Source organism: Brachyhypopomus gauderio, chromosome 5 (assembly GCF_052324685.1).
Source record: "Brachyhypopomus gauderio isolate BG-103 chromosome 5, BGAUD_0.2, whole genome shotgun sequence".
Taxonomy (NCBI): domain Eukaryota; kingdom Metazoa; phylum Chordata; class Actinopteri; order Gymnotiformes; family Hypopomidae; genus Brachyhypopomus; species Brachyhypopomus gauderio.
In genome coordinates this window covers 35,396,791-35,413,804 of record NC_135215.1, presented here as the reverse complement: position 1 = coordinate 35,413,804, position 17,014 = coordinate 35,396,791, and the positions used below count along the sequence as shown (strand labels likewise).

The 17,014-nt window shown below is 41.6% G+C and overlaps 1 protein-coding gene across 4 annotated transcripts; it reads left to right on the top strand.

The window, feature by feature from the left end:
* Nucleotides 1–1,207: 1,207 nt before the first annotated feature.
* Nucleotides 1,208–16,750, top strand: stra6 (signaling receptor and transporter of retinol STRA6). Of its 4 annotated transcripts, none has more exons than XM_077004611.1 (18): nt 1,208–1,271; nt 4,917–5,367; nt 6,107–6,173; nt 6,911–6,993; nt 7,140–7,273; nt 7,791–7,957; nt 8,378–8,503; nt 9,109–9,179; nt 9,788–9,855; nt 9,932–9,993; nt 10,091–10,253; nt 11,406–11,481; nt 11,935–12,059; nt 12,805–12,922; nt 13,198–13,299; nt 13,796–13,959; nt 14,385–14,522; nt 15,751–16,750. In XM_077004611.1, exons 2-18 carry the CDS (start codon nt 5,288–5,290, stop codon nt 16,005–16,007), a joined length of 2,001 nt encoding a protein of 666 aa, XP_076860726.1. In that variant the 5' UTR covers nt 1,208–1,271; nt 4,917–5,287; the 3' UTR covers nt 16,008–16,750. The 4 variants fall into 4 exon arrangements, with proteins under 4 accessions (XP_076860726.1, XP_076860728.1, XP_076860725.1 ...); XM_077004613.1 differs by lacking the exon at nt 1,208–1,271 and adding an exon at nt 1,493–1,593 and having other exon boundaries at nt 6,133–6,173; XM_077004610.1 differs by lacking the exon at nt 1,208–1,271 and adding an exon at nt 1,493–1,593.
* The last annotated feature ends 264 nt before the right edge of the window (nt 16,751–17,014 follow it).

Below are 17,014 nucleotides of genomic sequence, written 5' to 3'. Positions count from 1 at the left end.
TTAAAGGAGCCTACCTTTGGGCAGAGAAAAGACAAGCACGTTGCACCATTTCACTCTGGAATGCAGAACGGCATATTACCAGAAATGGATCCTCTGCAGTAAAGATGAGTCTACACTGATCCAACAGATTAAACAGGACACATATGCAAAATACAGACCAGATTCCTCTTCCTCAATCCAGATCTGATTCCGTATGCATTATTAATGCACTATTTTCAGTAAAGGTTTTTTCAGGCTTCAGCACAAACGAACATGAGACTCATGTGCTCACCTGCAGGACGTCCTGCTGTGTCAAAGGCCGAGAGCAGGAAGACACGGAGGTGCCAAGCAGCCAGCACAGAAGACACAGCATCCAGAAGACACTTCTAGGAGACAAATGGTTGCTGTGGCAGAGAGCTGGCTCCTTGGTCAGGTGGTCAGAGCAAATGTTCTCCAGGTCCACCTGGATCTGAGAGTGGGTGTGGCTGCTGTCCTCAGCCGTCATCGCACATGAACTTTGACACGGAGGCAAACAGATGTGCTGTCTATTAAAGTGGCATAAACAGTGTTGTGAGATACTGTTTTTGGACTATTTGTGACTGGATTTCTATATGAATAACTCCTAAAACAGGACTATACTAATCTACGTTTTGCTAAAGTGAATTGCATTTTAGATGGAGAAAAACAAAACACTGCATATAAACATTAAACATTCTCCTTACTGTTAAACATGGTAGGCCTAGAGGAAATAAAATGGTGCATGGATATTATGCTATCTCGAGGCCCAATCAAGGGAAATTAATTCCAAGTTGAATCAGTTGAATATATTTCAACAACTTTCACTGTCATAAAGATATGACAGTGAATAATGTGTGCAATAAATTACACTGTTTGCTTATTATTGTGACTTTGATAAAGATAAGATCACCTTTTAAGAGCCATTCATGCAAAAATTTCAAAGGCTTCACCAACTTTTTCTACACAGCCATATGTGAACATACCAGTGATCAAAGGCCATTTCTTTGAACTTAAGCCAAGATGAAGCCTCAACTGCAGGTTCATTACCAGGGTCTGGACACAGCAAGATGAGGTCAAAGTCTCCTGAGATTGCACACAGTGTTAAGATATTGCTTTGTTTCCTTTTTTTTATATAAAACTTCTATTTCCAGTACTTCTAACTTGAAGACTGATGAAACTTTGCTTGTCCACTTTTTTCCCTCCTGAATGAATTTCGTACACTGCATGGACATCAAGGTCAAGGAAAACTTGGATAAGGATCTCCCAGAAACAAGGTAACAAAGTTCGTATTGCGTGTAAATGTTTGTAATGGAAGTATCTCATCACTCACATCTAGTTTGATGAAGAAATGCCTTTAAATAATAGTAAAATAAGATTTTGCAGGCGGATAACACTTGCATACTTAAATGGATGCTCTACCATTCAACTGATATAAAGCGTGGTTACCTCTAAAACACATAAGAGTAAATAAGGTCAAATAACCGGGCAGACACCTCCCTTATGAGGTTATGTGAGTAGCACTAGCCTTTCAGATGCATGATTGAGCTGTTACCATTTTAATTCATTCCAACAGCACACAACTAAATATCTACAACGGTACGTTAATTTGATGAATTCTCTGTGATGCATAAAACGTAAAAACGAATTATTATTTGTGGTATTATATGTGCTCAGAATATCAGATTTGTGGGTTCCGTGTGTAGTGGCTTAGGAAAAACAACTTGAACAAAATTGCCTGACCTGCTGTTAATGGGGCGTCGTGCTAGTTGTCCAGACGCAAGTGTGGCTGTTTTCTTATTTATTTTCTTTCTTGATTTCTCACACGAGTACTAGCCAGTACGTATAAGAGTCACACGTGTCCAACGTAGCTGTAAAGGGCTTTTAGGTAACTACAAAAACGTCTTATATTGGTAATAATTTCAATTAGTGACTTTCTGTCGTTGCTGGTCAGTCCTGCGCGGTATAGAAGAGATATTTGACCCATTCTTGTACACAAAACCGTTCATGTGGTTTCATATGGGGTTTTCTTAGCTGTCTTATTTTCTGTATTTCTCTCAACGGTATTATCAAGTAGTCATAAGAACCACAGGTGTCAAACGTGAAATTCATCTTGTTAGCGTGTTTCAACATCTTATATTAATACATCTGGGCGTTAAAGGGTTTTGTATAATCAACATAGTTTACACTACAGGATACAGGATAAAATAGTCACTCAGATTTACAAAAACAACCCTTTACAAAAGTATGATCTCGGTTAAGTAAGTAAGCCTCGAGATTAGCTAATATAATGAGAGGTGAGGAGAAACAAGTTAGTATGATGTAAACCAAGGGTGCCCACAGTTTTCAGCTTGCGAGCTACTTATAAGATGACCAAGTCAGAAAGATCTACCGGGGTGGCGGCGAACGTAATTTGTTGAGCGGGAGGGGGGGGGGGGGGGGTTGGCGAACGTAATTTGTTGAGCGGGGGGGGGGGGGGGGGGGGGTAGCCAACGTAATTTGTTGAGTGGATTGCAGATTGGCTACCGTGAATGTCAATCAAAATACAACCGTCAGTGCAGATGTCCGATTCATCTACTACTATTTTATGTGACGCGATCTACGCACATTCCTTCGCGATCGACGTATTGAGCACCCCTGATGTAAACTATCCTTCAGGGCCACGTCTCACATAATTATTAGCCTGTATAAAATGCTTGACATTATCTAAAAATGTGAATATATAGAAGTATGGATATAGTCTTTAAACACTTAATATCAAGAACAATTACACTGCTGTCTGCAAAATCAAACCAACATTATTATGTTAGTCGTGAAATTGTAAAACAAACAAAGACAATACTGTTCAAATTTCAATTGTGGGTCATGTTTTGAAAAAGAAAGTCATTATCATTTTCAGGCTGCTGGGATCTGGGTATTAAGTTGTCTGCTGCCTTATTTCAGTGATTAATGGCTGTTTTTTTACCCAACATTAAATGTCTCAATCTGTCAATGGTACACAGGTTATCACCATGGAGACAACCTTTAATTACTTTTGTATTTAACAGGCTGATATAACTGCTCCCAGGAGACCATGAGTGATGATTGTGCATATGAAATCATTAGGAAGGGCATTCTTCATGTTCTCTGTCATCCGTGTAACTCTTTCATTAGACCGAGTCATATCCAAGGTTTTAAGCACAGAATCTCATCTGTAGTTTCCATGTGACACTGGCTTCAGCAACTGTGTAGCCCGTCTGCAAACGCCACCCCGCTGCAAGACAGGTGCTCTGCTGCACATGGAATTCAGCTGATTTTGAGGGATTTAAAGTAGTGACATAACTGAGAATGTATTATCACAAGACACACCTTTTTCTTTCGATAATTTGGGGGTAAAGGTGATTTTCTTACAGTTACTGTTTTCTCCATTGTCATATATATAATCCATCATATAATCCATCACAAAATGAAAAATTATTTGTGTATGTGATAATAATAGCCTTTAGTTTATATATTTGTATTTACAGAAAAATGTGACAGTTTGCCTAGACTAGTGACACTACCTGTCCCTTACATGTACATTCATAAGGTGACTTATGAAACAAAGTAAGATTTTTATTACTCAAAGTGTAAGGAGCAATTGCCCAAACTCGGTAAGACTGACCAATGCCAAGTGCCATCCATTTCTCAGACTACTGCAAACAAACTCTGGCACAATTCCATAGCCATCTTGGTGATGTAAGTCTTCAAAGCATTCTTTGTTTGGTGACCTCTGCTTAGAGCTTCTCTCTTCTCACAGGGAGATGAATATTATTCTGGAATTTCAGGAGTGGTTTTGGTACTTTTTAAACAGTCTTTGACTGTAATCCCTGCATAATGGCAATGGCAAACCAAGCCTGACACTGTGACTCAGGTTGCAAAACGTGAGTGCTACACACACACACACACACACACACACACACATACACACTGAGAGAGAGAGAGAGAGAGAGAGAGAGAGAGAGAGAGAGAAGGCAACAGAGCTTTATTGTCCTCCCCACTTGTCTTGAATAACACAGTTGTTTCCTGACATGCACCACACAGACTTTGAAAAGAATCTTAGCATTATTCAGTTCATGAGATGTGTGTAATTAGCAGTGAAGAGTTGAGTGTGAAGGAGACAGAATCTTCAACCCACTTCTGTCCTCATTCTGCTCACGTAGTCCTGGCTCTCTGGGCTGATACTGGGCTGGCTACACTCACCAATTCACCCGTACTAATTTACATGAATTCTTCTTTTCTCTCTCTCTCTCTCTCTCTCTCTCTCTCTCTCTCTCTCTCTCTCTCTCTCTCTCTCTCTCTCTCTCTCTAGCACACACACACATACACAGAATTTATTTTGTGAAAAGTGTCTTATGTTATACCCCACGACTGACAGTGTGGGAGGCATCAATTTTGTAATGCACTGCAAAGTGATATGCTGTTAAATTGTGTAAATTAATGACTTCACAGTGATTATCGTTCATTTAATTTAATTATGCAACTTTTTAATTTTAGAATGTACAGTAGTGGGCATAGAAATAGTTGTGTTAATCTTGCTTATGTGTTCCTTATGTTGACTCCTCAGTTGGAATCTCCCTAGAGAGATAAATGTGGAAAGGGAAATCTGGTCGTATGAATTTTTCAAATTATCATAGCGGAAGGTGTGATTGGCTGAAGGGCTGACTACACCTCAGCTCTTCGGTATACCCCATAACACACAGGCAGGTCAGGTTTTAAACAGTCCAATGGTCCTGCTTCTCTCCACGCCAGCCAACAGCCGCCCCTGGTCGTCCACCTAATCCACAGGTGGCAAGAGAGATTGGTTGGCCCAGTCTGGAACAGTTTCCCTGCTTTTAACACCACTTCTATCTCTCTCCCTCTCCCTCTCTCTCTCTCTCTCTCTCTCTATCTCAATCTTCCAGTGTGGTGGTTAATCCCCGTCTGAAGAAGGAGGCCCACAAGTGTTCAGTAGTTGGGGGTGGCACAGTGGCTGGACTCTTTCTCAGTGCTGTTCACAGCTCTCTGCTGTAGCGGGATCAGAGCACCTGGACACACACACACACACACACACACACTCACACACACACACACACGGGGAGGGAAGGAGAGGGAAACGGAAGACTTCACAGTACTGACAGCAGTGATAGCAAAACTTTGGAGGGAACTTTTTTCATACAGTGTAAGAGAAAAAAGAGGAGAGTGATTTGTCTCCCCGTGGGAGGAGAACTTTATACCCCTCTGACTTACTGGAAGGATCTGATACAAAAGTCAGCGTGAATCTTAAACCTCCACTATGACTGAGGAAGCTGTGAAGGATTACTATGACTACTCGGAGTGGCAGGGGAACACTCTGCCCACCAAACCTCCTGTTGAGTAAGTTCTGGCTTTTGTACTTATACTTAAACTTTGTTTGCAATGCATTACTGTATAATATGAGATTAAAACCATAATCTACTTTAGATGCTTATATCACTCATGATGATGAGAAAACTACAGCGGTCTCCTGTTTTGATATTCTCACAGTCTGATCAGTGTTGTGTTTGTGTACTCTTTCTTCATATTTGTGCACTCTAAGTAACATACAGGATCACATCGTGGGGGTGGGGGGGGGGGGGGTGGTTGAGTGTGTGTGTGGGGTGGTTCGGGGGAATTTCAACCTCTGTGATTCATGTTATCAGTCATCAGTTTTTGTGGTGTTTCATAATATAGGAAAACTTTTGATTTGCATTATAATTACAGATTGGTTTATCATTATTATCATTGCAGAGCTGTTTGGTGGTGTTTTACAATATGTCATTCAACTGTTGGCTAAATCTTAAGTAGTCCTAGTCCCACTAGTCCCTGTTTGCTCTGTCTTTGTCATTCCTTTGTAGTCATTCCAATTTGCTTTCAAAAAGTGGTAATCTTTCCCCCTAAATCACATGATCAATCCACTGCAATGCATAATCTGTGCTTGGAGAGGTTTAGTGTTAAAGTGTTGACTTGCTGGGGGTGGGGTTTTTTTTTGGGGGGGGGGGGGGTAATAGAAGGGCACTCTGGGACTTCAGTATGTGCTGGGGGAGTAAAACGCTTGGATTGCAGCATCTTATAATAAATACTATGAAATTTCTAGAATTATTCCACCATGTGATCCCACAGCTGATGACGGCCTCTACCACGTATGCATCGCAGCCATATCTGTGAGTATTTGGCTTAGATGCATTATCTGCTCCTTAACACTTTCCTTTTGTGTTGTCATTAAAAAATATAATTTCGAATATATGATAAAATAAATGACAGAAAATACAAATACTAACTGCCAATTTTGTAAACGTTTAGAATATACCTATTGTATGGCAAGGTTTCAAGTCTTACAAGAAATGAGTGTGCAGATCGTTAAGGTCAAATGGGCAGGATTCATTATTATTCATCATGTCATCCTGTGTAACTCCCAGGCCTCCCACTAAGTCACCACACATCCCCTTGCTGCCCTGTGTCCATTCTCCCATCTTTGATGTTTCTAAAGCAGCTGAATGGTAATTGGCCATGATGGCCATGTGTCATGGCATGCAACCCCCAGCTTGCTTTTAAGGCCCTGGTGGTTCCTTAATGCACTATAAGTCATAGAGTGTCATTCCAATTTTGTGTTCATTGAACACGATGAATGAATCTATGTTCACATCAGAGTGTGGACCACTGTGGAGGAAGAGGGTGTTCAATTTGATTCCTATTGTTTGGCTGTAATGTTGGACAGTGGAGTAGATTTGGACAGTGGGATCAAATAGAGGTCTGTGAAGACCCACAGCTGGCAATTGGTGGTTAGCTTTTAGAAGGGGTCAAAGGAGAAGAAAATGTAGACTGACTCTAACTGAGTTTGACGTGTGTGTGTGTGTATGTGTGTGTGTGTGTGTGCGTGCGCGCGTGTGCGTGTGTGAAGTTGGTGATCATGCTGATTCTGGCATTTCTGGCAAGACAGCAGAAACCTGGGGACGGTCTAAGAGGAGTTTTAAGTTTACTCAGGTGAGCCATGGTCCTCTGGACCACCTACAAGCCCAACCACATTCACACCAAAGATCCTCATTAACCTTTATTAAGCAGTTGATCAAACCCAGCTGCTATATAAAATGACACTGTTTCATGACTGCTTATTTCTTTTCTCCCTTAAGCCCAGTTAATTTTCTGGACCATACACAGCATAAAGGCCTCTCAGTGGCTGTGTTTGGGGTTCTTTTCTGCAAGGTCGTTGGATTAGCCATAGCCCCAAACCCACTCCCCTTTACCAAGGACACGCAAAGCAGAGGTATGGAAATGATGAAGGTCAGCAAGAAGATGAGCTGGAGATAGAGCAGACAGCACACAAAAGACAATATCTTCCATTTTCTGTGTATTCTTATACTAGCCCAGAATAGAATTCATGGAGAAGAACAGTAATGATTCAAGTGAATAGCCTGTTTCTGGTGTGTGAGACCACCAGAGTGGTGGGAGTCACAACTGGTAAAGACACTTTGAAACGGGGTCATAGTGAGACAGCAGTATCAGAACTATCAGCATATCACCTTGTATGTTCACAAAAATGGCAATTATCCAAACATGCAAAAGCTCCTCAATTGTCTCCTCAAACAGTTGAGCTGTTGTTAATAAACATATCTGAGTTGTTATAGGTACATTTCAGACCCAAGAATTGGTGGCTGTGTCTATTTTAGATATTTTATTCTCTGTGTGTAATACCCTACTTTAGTTATAATGTTTAAATATTTTGTTAGAAACTGTAAAAGATTAATTATGCATTTATAGCCGCTTTCACTTCCTTTCCCCAGAGTATTGGCTGATCCTGGCTCTGTTTTACTACCCTGCCTTGTACTACCCACTGCTGGCCTGTGGCACTCTCCATAACAGCGTGGGCTACGTGCTGGGCAGCGTCTTGTCATGGACACATTTTGGTGTCCTTGTCTGGCAGAAAGTGGACTGTCCCAAAACACCACAGGTAGGACAATTCATCAGCCTTATTATCAGATGCATTCACAGAGCATAGTTCAGCCTAGTCGGGCTCGCGTTTGTTCAAAGTGAGTCACAGTGAGAAATGTGGCCAAATGTGTTTTGCCATTGTGTTTGAAATATGTCAGGATCTGATATATTTGTTGCAGCATATGTGTCACCATTCCAACGTTTGTCTTCATGCCTTCATACTGAATGAAAAACACACCTAAATATCAGTGCTACTGGCACAGTTGTTTTGTTAGAGTTAGTCAATCTAGGCTTTTGTCAATGTAGGTGACACAAACATCCTCTGAAAGTTAAATCTCATCATGCATTTGGAAGAAATACACAATTCTTAGAACAAAGTTAAAATAATATCCCTCAGCTGACTCTGGTTTTCGTTTTTTGTGTTCCTCTTCCTCTGTAGATCTATATTTACTACTCCCTGTTAAGCAGTCTGCCTCAGATTGCCTGCTTGGCCTTTCTCAGTTTCCAGTATCCTCTACTCCTGTTCAAGGGTGTGAAAGGTTCAGAGAAAAGCAATGCCTCTGAGGTAAGTCTGGACCTGCACTGTTACACCGGTACCAGTGTCTACCTAGAAAGTTGATATTCATCCTGTGCAAGAATACATGCTCTTTTATTTTGATGTGTTTTCTGATACTCAGTGCTTTTGTGAGCTACGTATACATGTCGTGAATTGTAGCTGGGGTTGTAGGCTAGACAAAAGCCCAGGGTCTGATCCAGCCGTCACTTTTCTTTCAGGTCATGTGCACACATGAGAATCTTCTTAAATCACTAATGATGAATCTTATTTTGTTAGCATATTACAAAGTAGAACATTACATGCTAGAATGGCTTTCCACAGTCTAATCATAAGCAGCTTTCTGAGATTGGGTTCTGGTTCCGGGCAGAACAGACTACACAGACGTTGCATTCTTTTTATGCAAAGAATGCACAATGCTGGCTTTATTGACCATAATCTGCATGACAAATGTGTTTGAGGGGATGAACGTTTACTTCAGACCACATTTGGCTTAGATATCATGATTAGATTAGACAACCGATAAACCAACAGTTTTAGATACATTTTGAATTCATGTTGTTCATTTTGAATTCATGCGTTTGTTTAAAAAAATGCCATTTTCTTTTCTGTTCTAGGATCTAAAAAGCAACTACTACAGAGATTATGTAAAGAAGATCCTCAAAAAAAGGAAGATGTCTAAAGCCAGGTCTAATTCATTTGATTGTACTTTGTTTAATCTACAAATGCCTCACAAAGCAGGAATAATTAAGTAACATGCTACAAATAATATGTACATAAAATACAGGAATGTAACTTAAGCCCTATTGATAGAGGTTAAAAAGCGCGATGTGCTTCCTACAGTAAAAATACCACCGTCTAATTTATGACCGACCCAAATGCATAATCTTCGATGAGACCAGTTCCTGCCCTGTGTGTTCAATGAATCAAAATTCCAGACTCATTCATAAAAGATATTCAGTGGATAACGATGATCCCACTGAAGCTTCTCAGTCTTAAATGTGAGATTTCCTAATCTCCCTGTGACGACTTCATTCCATGCAAAGATCCCTTATGCAAAGCTGCAGAGAGAGATAAGAAAGGTTATTGAGAATAGTCATAGGGCTTATATTGAGCATGGTGAGCAGTTGTTTCCTGTTCTATGGAAAGTCATATTTAATACTGTTAAGGCAGACTACATGCTACAAAGGTCTCTCTATTACCTAATGCACATTATTCAAATTGCTAGCAAAGAGTTTTGTCCCCGTGTTACTAAATGTGACTAATGTGTGTGTGTTTATCCTGTCTTCTAAGCAGTTCTAAGCCCAAGCTGTCTGAAAGATTCTCTCACGCTCTCAAGTCTTTCATTTACACACCTGATGAAGGTAACTATGACTTATATATTTTAGCGTTGTGTGATGACGTCTGTTCATTTCTGAGGTCATTCTCTGCTTATATCAGTTTTCAGGTTTCCACTAAAAATAGCCATCTCTCTGGTTGTGGCCATCATTTCTCTCTATCAGGTGTGTATTGGTTGCACCCGTCTGAAAACATTTTGAGTCATTACTGTTGGACCTCTGCATGCATACTTACGTGCCCCTTGGTCCCCCCCCCCGTCAGACTGCCCTCTTACTGGTCACTGGCGTAGTGCCCACTCTCCAGAAAGCCCGAAGTGGAGTAGATGAAGATGTTGCTTTCCTCCTGGCGGGATTTAACATTATTCTATCACAAGATCGTAAAGAAGTTGTCAAGATAGTCGTGCACTACATGTGGTGTATTGAGGGTGAGTCCAGTCCTCTTTTCCTCAGCGTGGTAAAGAGCAAAACAACCGCTTTCTGCTAGCAGACCATCTTGTTTCCATACTGTCTGCAAACTCAGTCACGTGTTTGAAAAAGTTTGGCTTCCAAAAGTATAAATCTCCTAGATTTTTTATCACCTAGGGTGGGTTCATTAATTAATCACACCTCCTGGTGTAGGTTAATTAGCAAAGCCCAGCTGCTGGAACAAAATGGCGAATGGTCATTCTAGCAAGTGATGACATCTTGAATGTTGGCAATATGTGTAGTATTTCACTGTAGTATTTCACTGTAGTATTTCATGATTTCCATAAGACTGTTTAACATATTTTTAGTACTCAACCTAATTAGAAGTCTAGTCAAGAAAAATCATCTTTAAAAATGTGGCAGATATTTGAAAGGAGCAAAATCATGTATTGGTGCTTTGATATTTTACTTAGTAATACACTTAATGAAAATAAAGTAAATTTATAATGGAAATAATTAGATATTTTCAGTTGATAAGAAGCCATTTTGCCATTGAGCCCAAGATTAAATCTCCACCTTTATGCACAGGTGGCTCTGGCCTGTCTGTAATGTCACTTCAGCAGTTTCTGGTGTTTTAAGATTGGCGTCTTCTTTACATACAGAGTAGGAATACATTCTCAAACGCATGCAAACTGTGTAAGTGAGAAGTCGTTCAGGATGTCAGACAGACTTATCGAAGTAGACAGAAGGGACAGAGGACTCTGTACTTCAAGAAGACTGCTGCCTGAGTCCAACCATATTAGGCTTCCTGGGAACTGCAGAAAATATTGCCTAGAGGCCTGTAATGAATCCTGAGCTTAGCATATTGGATCCACTGTCACTCTGACACACACACACACACACACACACACAAGGCAGTAGTAATGGAGTCAGCAGAACCAAGTGCTTTTTTGCTAATCACCAAATAGCGAAAAGTGCTGAGTGTGTGCGTGTGTGCGTGTGTGTGTGTGTGTGTGTGTGTGTGTGTGTGTGTGCGTGCGTGCGTGCGTGCGTGCGTGTGTGTGTGTGTGTGTGTGTGTGTGTGTGTGTGTGTGTGTGTGTGTGTGTAGACCTCTGAGGTCAGGCTCTGTCATGCATGTATAAAACGTTCTGCCTCTTTTTTCCCTTTCCAGTTTGCTATGTCTCCGCGGTGACCCTGTCCTGCTTGGTCAATCTGGTCATGTTTATGAGGTCCATGGTGCTGCACAGGTAACAGTGTGTAGCTGGAAATAGAGATGCAATAAAGTCAAGCCCCTCCCCCCCCCACCCCCACCCCCCATTTCTGTTTTACTATTGAACCCAACTGATCCTTTAGACTAAACACACTTCTATTATGCATTCTCACTCACTCTCTCCTTCACAATCACCCCCTTTAATGACAGTAATAGCAACATCATCATTTTCATAATGATAAGTTGCAGCAAATGTAAGTGGCCATGATCTGCCCCTAATGAAAATGGGTAATTACACCAAATAATACCAGCCTGAAAATAATGGCTTTTTAAATTGAGATTTTTTTTTGTTTGTTTTTTTTTTTTGTCATGGCAATTTATTGGTACCCAATCCAATCGCGTTCCCCACTTTAGGGATGTATTCATCATAGTCTTTGACTTATACATTTTATCTCATTAAACTCACAGAATGGCACTTGTTTGAATGCAGGTCCAATCTTAGAGGGCTGTACAGAGGAGACATCTATAACTGTCAGAGGAACATCAGGCCATCTCGTCCTGCCCTGGTCTGCTGGATGGGCTACACCAGCTACCAGGCTGCCTTCGTTTGGCTGGGTACGTTTCACTCTGAACACTCTGGGCATGTTTCACTCTGAACACTCTGGGTATGTTTCACTCCGAACACTCTGGGTACGTTTCACTCCGAACACTCTGGGTACGTTTCACTCCGAACACTCTGGGTACGTTTCACTCCGAACACTCTGGTTGGTTCACTCTGAACACTCTGGGTATGTTTCACTCTGAACACTGGGTATGTTTCACTCTGAACACTCTGGGTACATTTCACTCTGAACACTCTGGGTACGTTTCACTCCGAACACTCTGGGTACGTTTCACTCCAAACACTCTGGGTACGTTTCACTCCGAACACTCTGGGTACGTTTCACTCCGAACACTCTGGGTACGTTTCACTCCGAACACTCTGGGTACGTTTCACTCCGAACACTCTGACTACGTTTCACTCCGAACACTCTGAGTACGTTTCACTCTGAATACTCTGACCACGTTTCACTCCGAACACTCTGGATACGCTGAACTCCAAACACTCTGGGTACATTTCACTCCAAACACTCTGCCAGCCACTCAGAGGGCTCACACCCTGCTATTTCTTCTACCTTCTCTCTTTTTCAGAAAGGGATTTTTGTAGATTTCTTAATCTGCTTAGAAAGGAAGGTGTTGTGCCACATGTTAGAGTAATCCTTACTACAATGCCATGTTGATTTCACATGTAATGGTTTTTAAAGGGTGTGCACACAGGTTATATGGCTGAGTTCTGTATTCTGTTTACTTCCACATCAAGGCACCATCATTCAGACTCTGGTCTTCTTCATCTGCCTCGTGTTTGCTGTGTTCCTCATCATCATTCCCATCTTCTATGGAAGGAACCTCGCGCTTTTCCACCTCGTCGGCAGGATGTGGTGAGTGTGCATGGACTTCACAGAAGATGATGGAGGTTATAACACTTCACGGTAGTGCTCAGGGAGTCTCCCTGCCCTCCACATGACTCCAGGGTCATGACACCATCCCCAAGAGCACTACACAAAAGCCTTATGACAACAGTCTGTCCTGCTAGCTCTTACACCCCTCACAGTGTTTACGCACGTGTCCTCCTCCTCCAATCACAGTGTTTACGCATGTGTCCTCCTCCTCCAATCACAGTGTTTACGCACGTGTCCTCCTCCTCCAATCACAGGCCCTTCTGGCTGCTGCTGCTCTTGGCTGTGCTCATCCAGCATCTGACGTCGAGGTTCTTATTCATTCAAAAAGAAGCTGGTACGCGGGACCTGGCTAACAGGTATGGCACCTGGCTAACTGGTATGGCACCTGGCTAACTGGTATGGCACCTGGCTAACAGGTATGGCACCTGGCTAACTGGTATGGCACCTGGCTAACTGGTATGGCACCTGGCTAACTGGTATGGCACCTGGCTAACTGGTATGGCACCTGGCTAACAGGTATGGCACCTGGCTAACAGGTATGGCACCTGGCTAACTGGTATGGCACCTGGCTAACAGGTATGGCACCTGGCTAACAGGTATGGCACCTGGCTAACTGGTATGGCACCTGGCTAACAGGTATGGCACCTGGCTAACAGGTATGGCACCTGGCTAACTGGTATGGCACCTGGCTAACAGGTATGGCACCTGGCTAACAGGTATGGCTCTTCATTCTCGGGCCCTGAATATGTATTCTCAGTCTACAAGATGGATGCTTTTATAACCATTTTTAAACCTTGTTTTAATTTTTAGTTACCGTAAATTGGTAATTAAATGTTTTGTTTGTGCCTACAGGGGGAGTCTGTTCCTTCTGAGTTACCTGCTCTTTCCAAGTAATGTCCTGGTGGGGGCGCTGTTGAGTGTGTGGAGGCTGGTTATCACAGCTCTTTTCAATATCGTTCACTTGGGCCGCATGGACATTAGCCTTCTCAACCGCAGTGTGGAGGCTTTCGACCCAGGTGAGTCAGACCATAGCATTACAGCAGAAGGAAATAGAATTGCATACGCTATAATGTGTTTAGTGTGGGCCAGTTTACCAGGACTAGGTTCAATCTAAGTCAAGGATGAGAAAAAAAATCACAATATTGATTTACCATTGGCAGTGGAATTTAGCCCAAGACAAGGTTTAATCAATGCAACATGTATATCTTGTAAGATCATGTGACAGCACCTATAAGCTATATAAATTCAGTCTGTAAAATAATTATATATATATATATATATATATATATATATATATATATATATATATATATATATATATATATATATATAAGCAGGTCCAGCACAAGTGCAGGAAGAAATGCCATTTCACACAATAGCACATGATAGTCAGGAGATAGTTTTCCCCAGTTCACCTCTCCCCCATGGTGTGAATCCACAGGCTACCGTTGCTACGCTCATTACATGAAGATTGAGGTCAGCCAGTCTCACCCAGTGATGAAGGCCTTCTGTGGGTTGCTGCTGCAGTCTCCAAGGCAGGACAGATCACCCGCACAGAAGGCGAGGGATGTTGAGGAAGGTGGGTGTCTGGCTTTCCCATGGGCACCATCCATAAAGCAGCGCTCCCAGCATTGCTGTCTGGTCTTTAATTAGCCTGGAGTTATTATTACAGGCTTGAGGCAGTGTTGTTTCTGAAGCAGGCTTGTTTTGTTGTTGTTGTTGTTGTTTTTTTTTTTTTTTTTTACTACACAGTGATTAAATCCAGTAAAAAAGTGACAAAGTCTGATCCCATATCTCATATTCCAGTTTGTTTTTATGACTGTAGGCCCAGAGCGACTCTGTAAATAGACTGTGTTAGATTAATCCATGGAAAAAATGTAATGTTAGTCAGATTTGTTGGTGATGCTGCGTGTCTGTGAGTTTGATTTCTCCAGGTCTATTCATGCTGTATATGCAGGCACTTGGACAGCCTTAAGTAGAACATAATTGAGTCATCACACTGTCTTGCACGCAGCAGCCACACATATCTGTCCTGATTAAATTTGGCAGTATAAATAGGGCACTAATGTGCAATGAGTCTCTCAGGTGTTACTGTTGCTCTCTATCAGACCTGTGGCGAACAGCGCAGCACAGTTCATGGTGCTCATGTCTTACATCTAATACACAGTACCAAACCGGTGGGCAGGGATTGATGAGATTCAATTTTGAAACCGTTTTCATCATAGAATCTTTATATCAGACAAGATGATGAAAACCTTGCACGATCTACCTCTGTGGAAATCAGTTATGGGGACACACTGTGCCAAACGTTCTCATCTGTAGGACTTAACGAATGACCAGTATATGCAGATGTTGAACGCGTGACGGCAGACACAGCACTGATGGACGTCTGTGGATTAATCTCCATTAGTTTCTTTCGGCAAAAACAGATTGCTGTCTGTGTCGTGTCCTGGCAGCCCAAGTTGGGAATATTTGTCAGGCTTGTTTGCATTTAGATACAGTAGTAATTCCTGTTAAACAGGGTTCTATTGTGTAGGACAGATTAGCATTAGGCTGGAGGATTACACAGATGGACCATTCTAATTGACTGTTTCATATTTATGCAGCCCAGAGGGCTTGTGTTTCCAGCATAATAATGGCAAGCTCAGTATGGCCAACTGTGCTCAAAAGATCGCATTATGGCTGTCTGTAAACGTGGTAGCTCCACGATGACCCTCGTTTACTGCATTGCGGTGGACACTAAAAACTACAATTGGAGCCAGAACAAAAGCAGGCAAATCTTCTCAACCTTCTGATTTGGCCTGCAGGAATCCAGCTGGTCTCACGAGACAAAAAACACAGCAAAATGTCCAGGGCCAAACGGGCACGTGGACACTGGTATCTCCTCTACACCCTGGTCAACAACCCGTCCCTGGTTGGATCCAGGAAGCACTTTCAACGGCAGAGCTCTGAGAGCTTCATCAACGGGGCCTTCAAACAGAGCTGTAAAGGCAGCAGCAAAGGAAGAGGTGGGACCACAGAGGCCAGTGAAGAAACAGGAGAGGCACCTCAGAATAAGGACTGAACCCGTCAGCCTCATAAGACATCGCTTTGGTTATCGATGTTGAAGATAGTATTATTTGTCTTAGTTGAACTGAACCACATTCGTCTTCAATAAAGTGCACTGTTTGTATGGATGCCGTTTCTTTTGTTGTGTGTTTGAATTTTGCCTGTTTTTGATGTGTGTGTGTGTGTGTGTGTGTGTGTGTGTGTGTGTGTGTGTGTGTGTGTGTGTGTGTGTTTGCTTGTTTGTTTGGTTTTTTGTTTGTTTGGTTGTTTTTTTGGGGGGGGGGGTGTTCAGAATTAATTAGTTCCTCAAGACACTTAGTGAGATTCTGATCTGGCCTGTCATTACATGTTCAAGTTAAAATGTTTGGCTTATCATGTTAGTAATCTGGGAAATATATTTCTTTATACGTTTCAAAACTGAAGTTTGATTTTAGTATGAATGTTCGTTAGTATGAGTGGCAGAAATAGTGAAATACTTAGAGCAATGAGTCTTATACATAGGTCCATGCTAGACTGATTTGTGAAAGATGTCCTTATTCATCTACTGTTGTGTTATAATAACAGATAATTTGTGATTTCCCGAAAATGAGTGAAGTTTAGCATCTAAATTTAAGAATCTGATTTACAGAGTTCTGTTTTGTAGGGGTGATGATGACGTTTCCTTTTATAGCACGATGTGCTTATTTTTTATGCTTCCTTTTGTTTTTGAATAAAAAAATTATGTGTGATCTAAACGAAACGAATTTAGAAATAAAAATATAAAATAATGATGTGGTAGTCTCGAATTTTTTTAAACTGATGAGATGCGACGTCTCACAACACAAATCCACCATGAATATAAAAATGTTCATTAATGCTCAAAGATGTTATTAGGTTTAATGTAACACTTAGACTCTGCATTTGAAGCCCGTACCTTTAAAAATTCACAATTGACTTGAAACGTGTTGGTTCGGATTATTTCTTCATTTGTAAAAGATCTTTTTGACGCAAGGATGCCTTGATTCCCAGAAGCCGTATATCGGT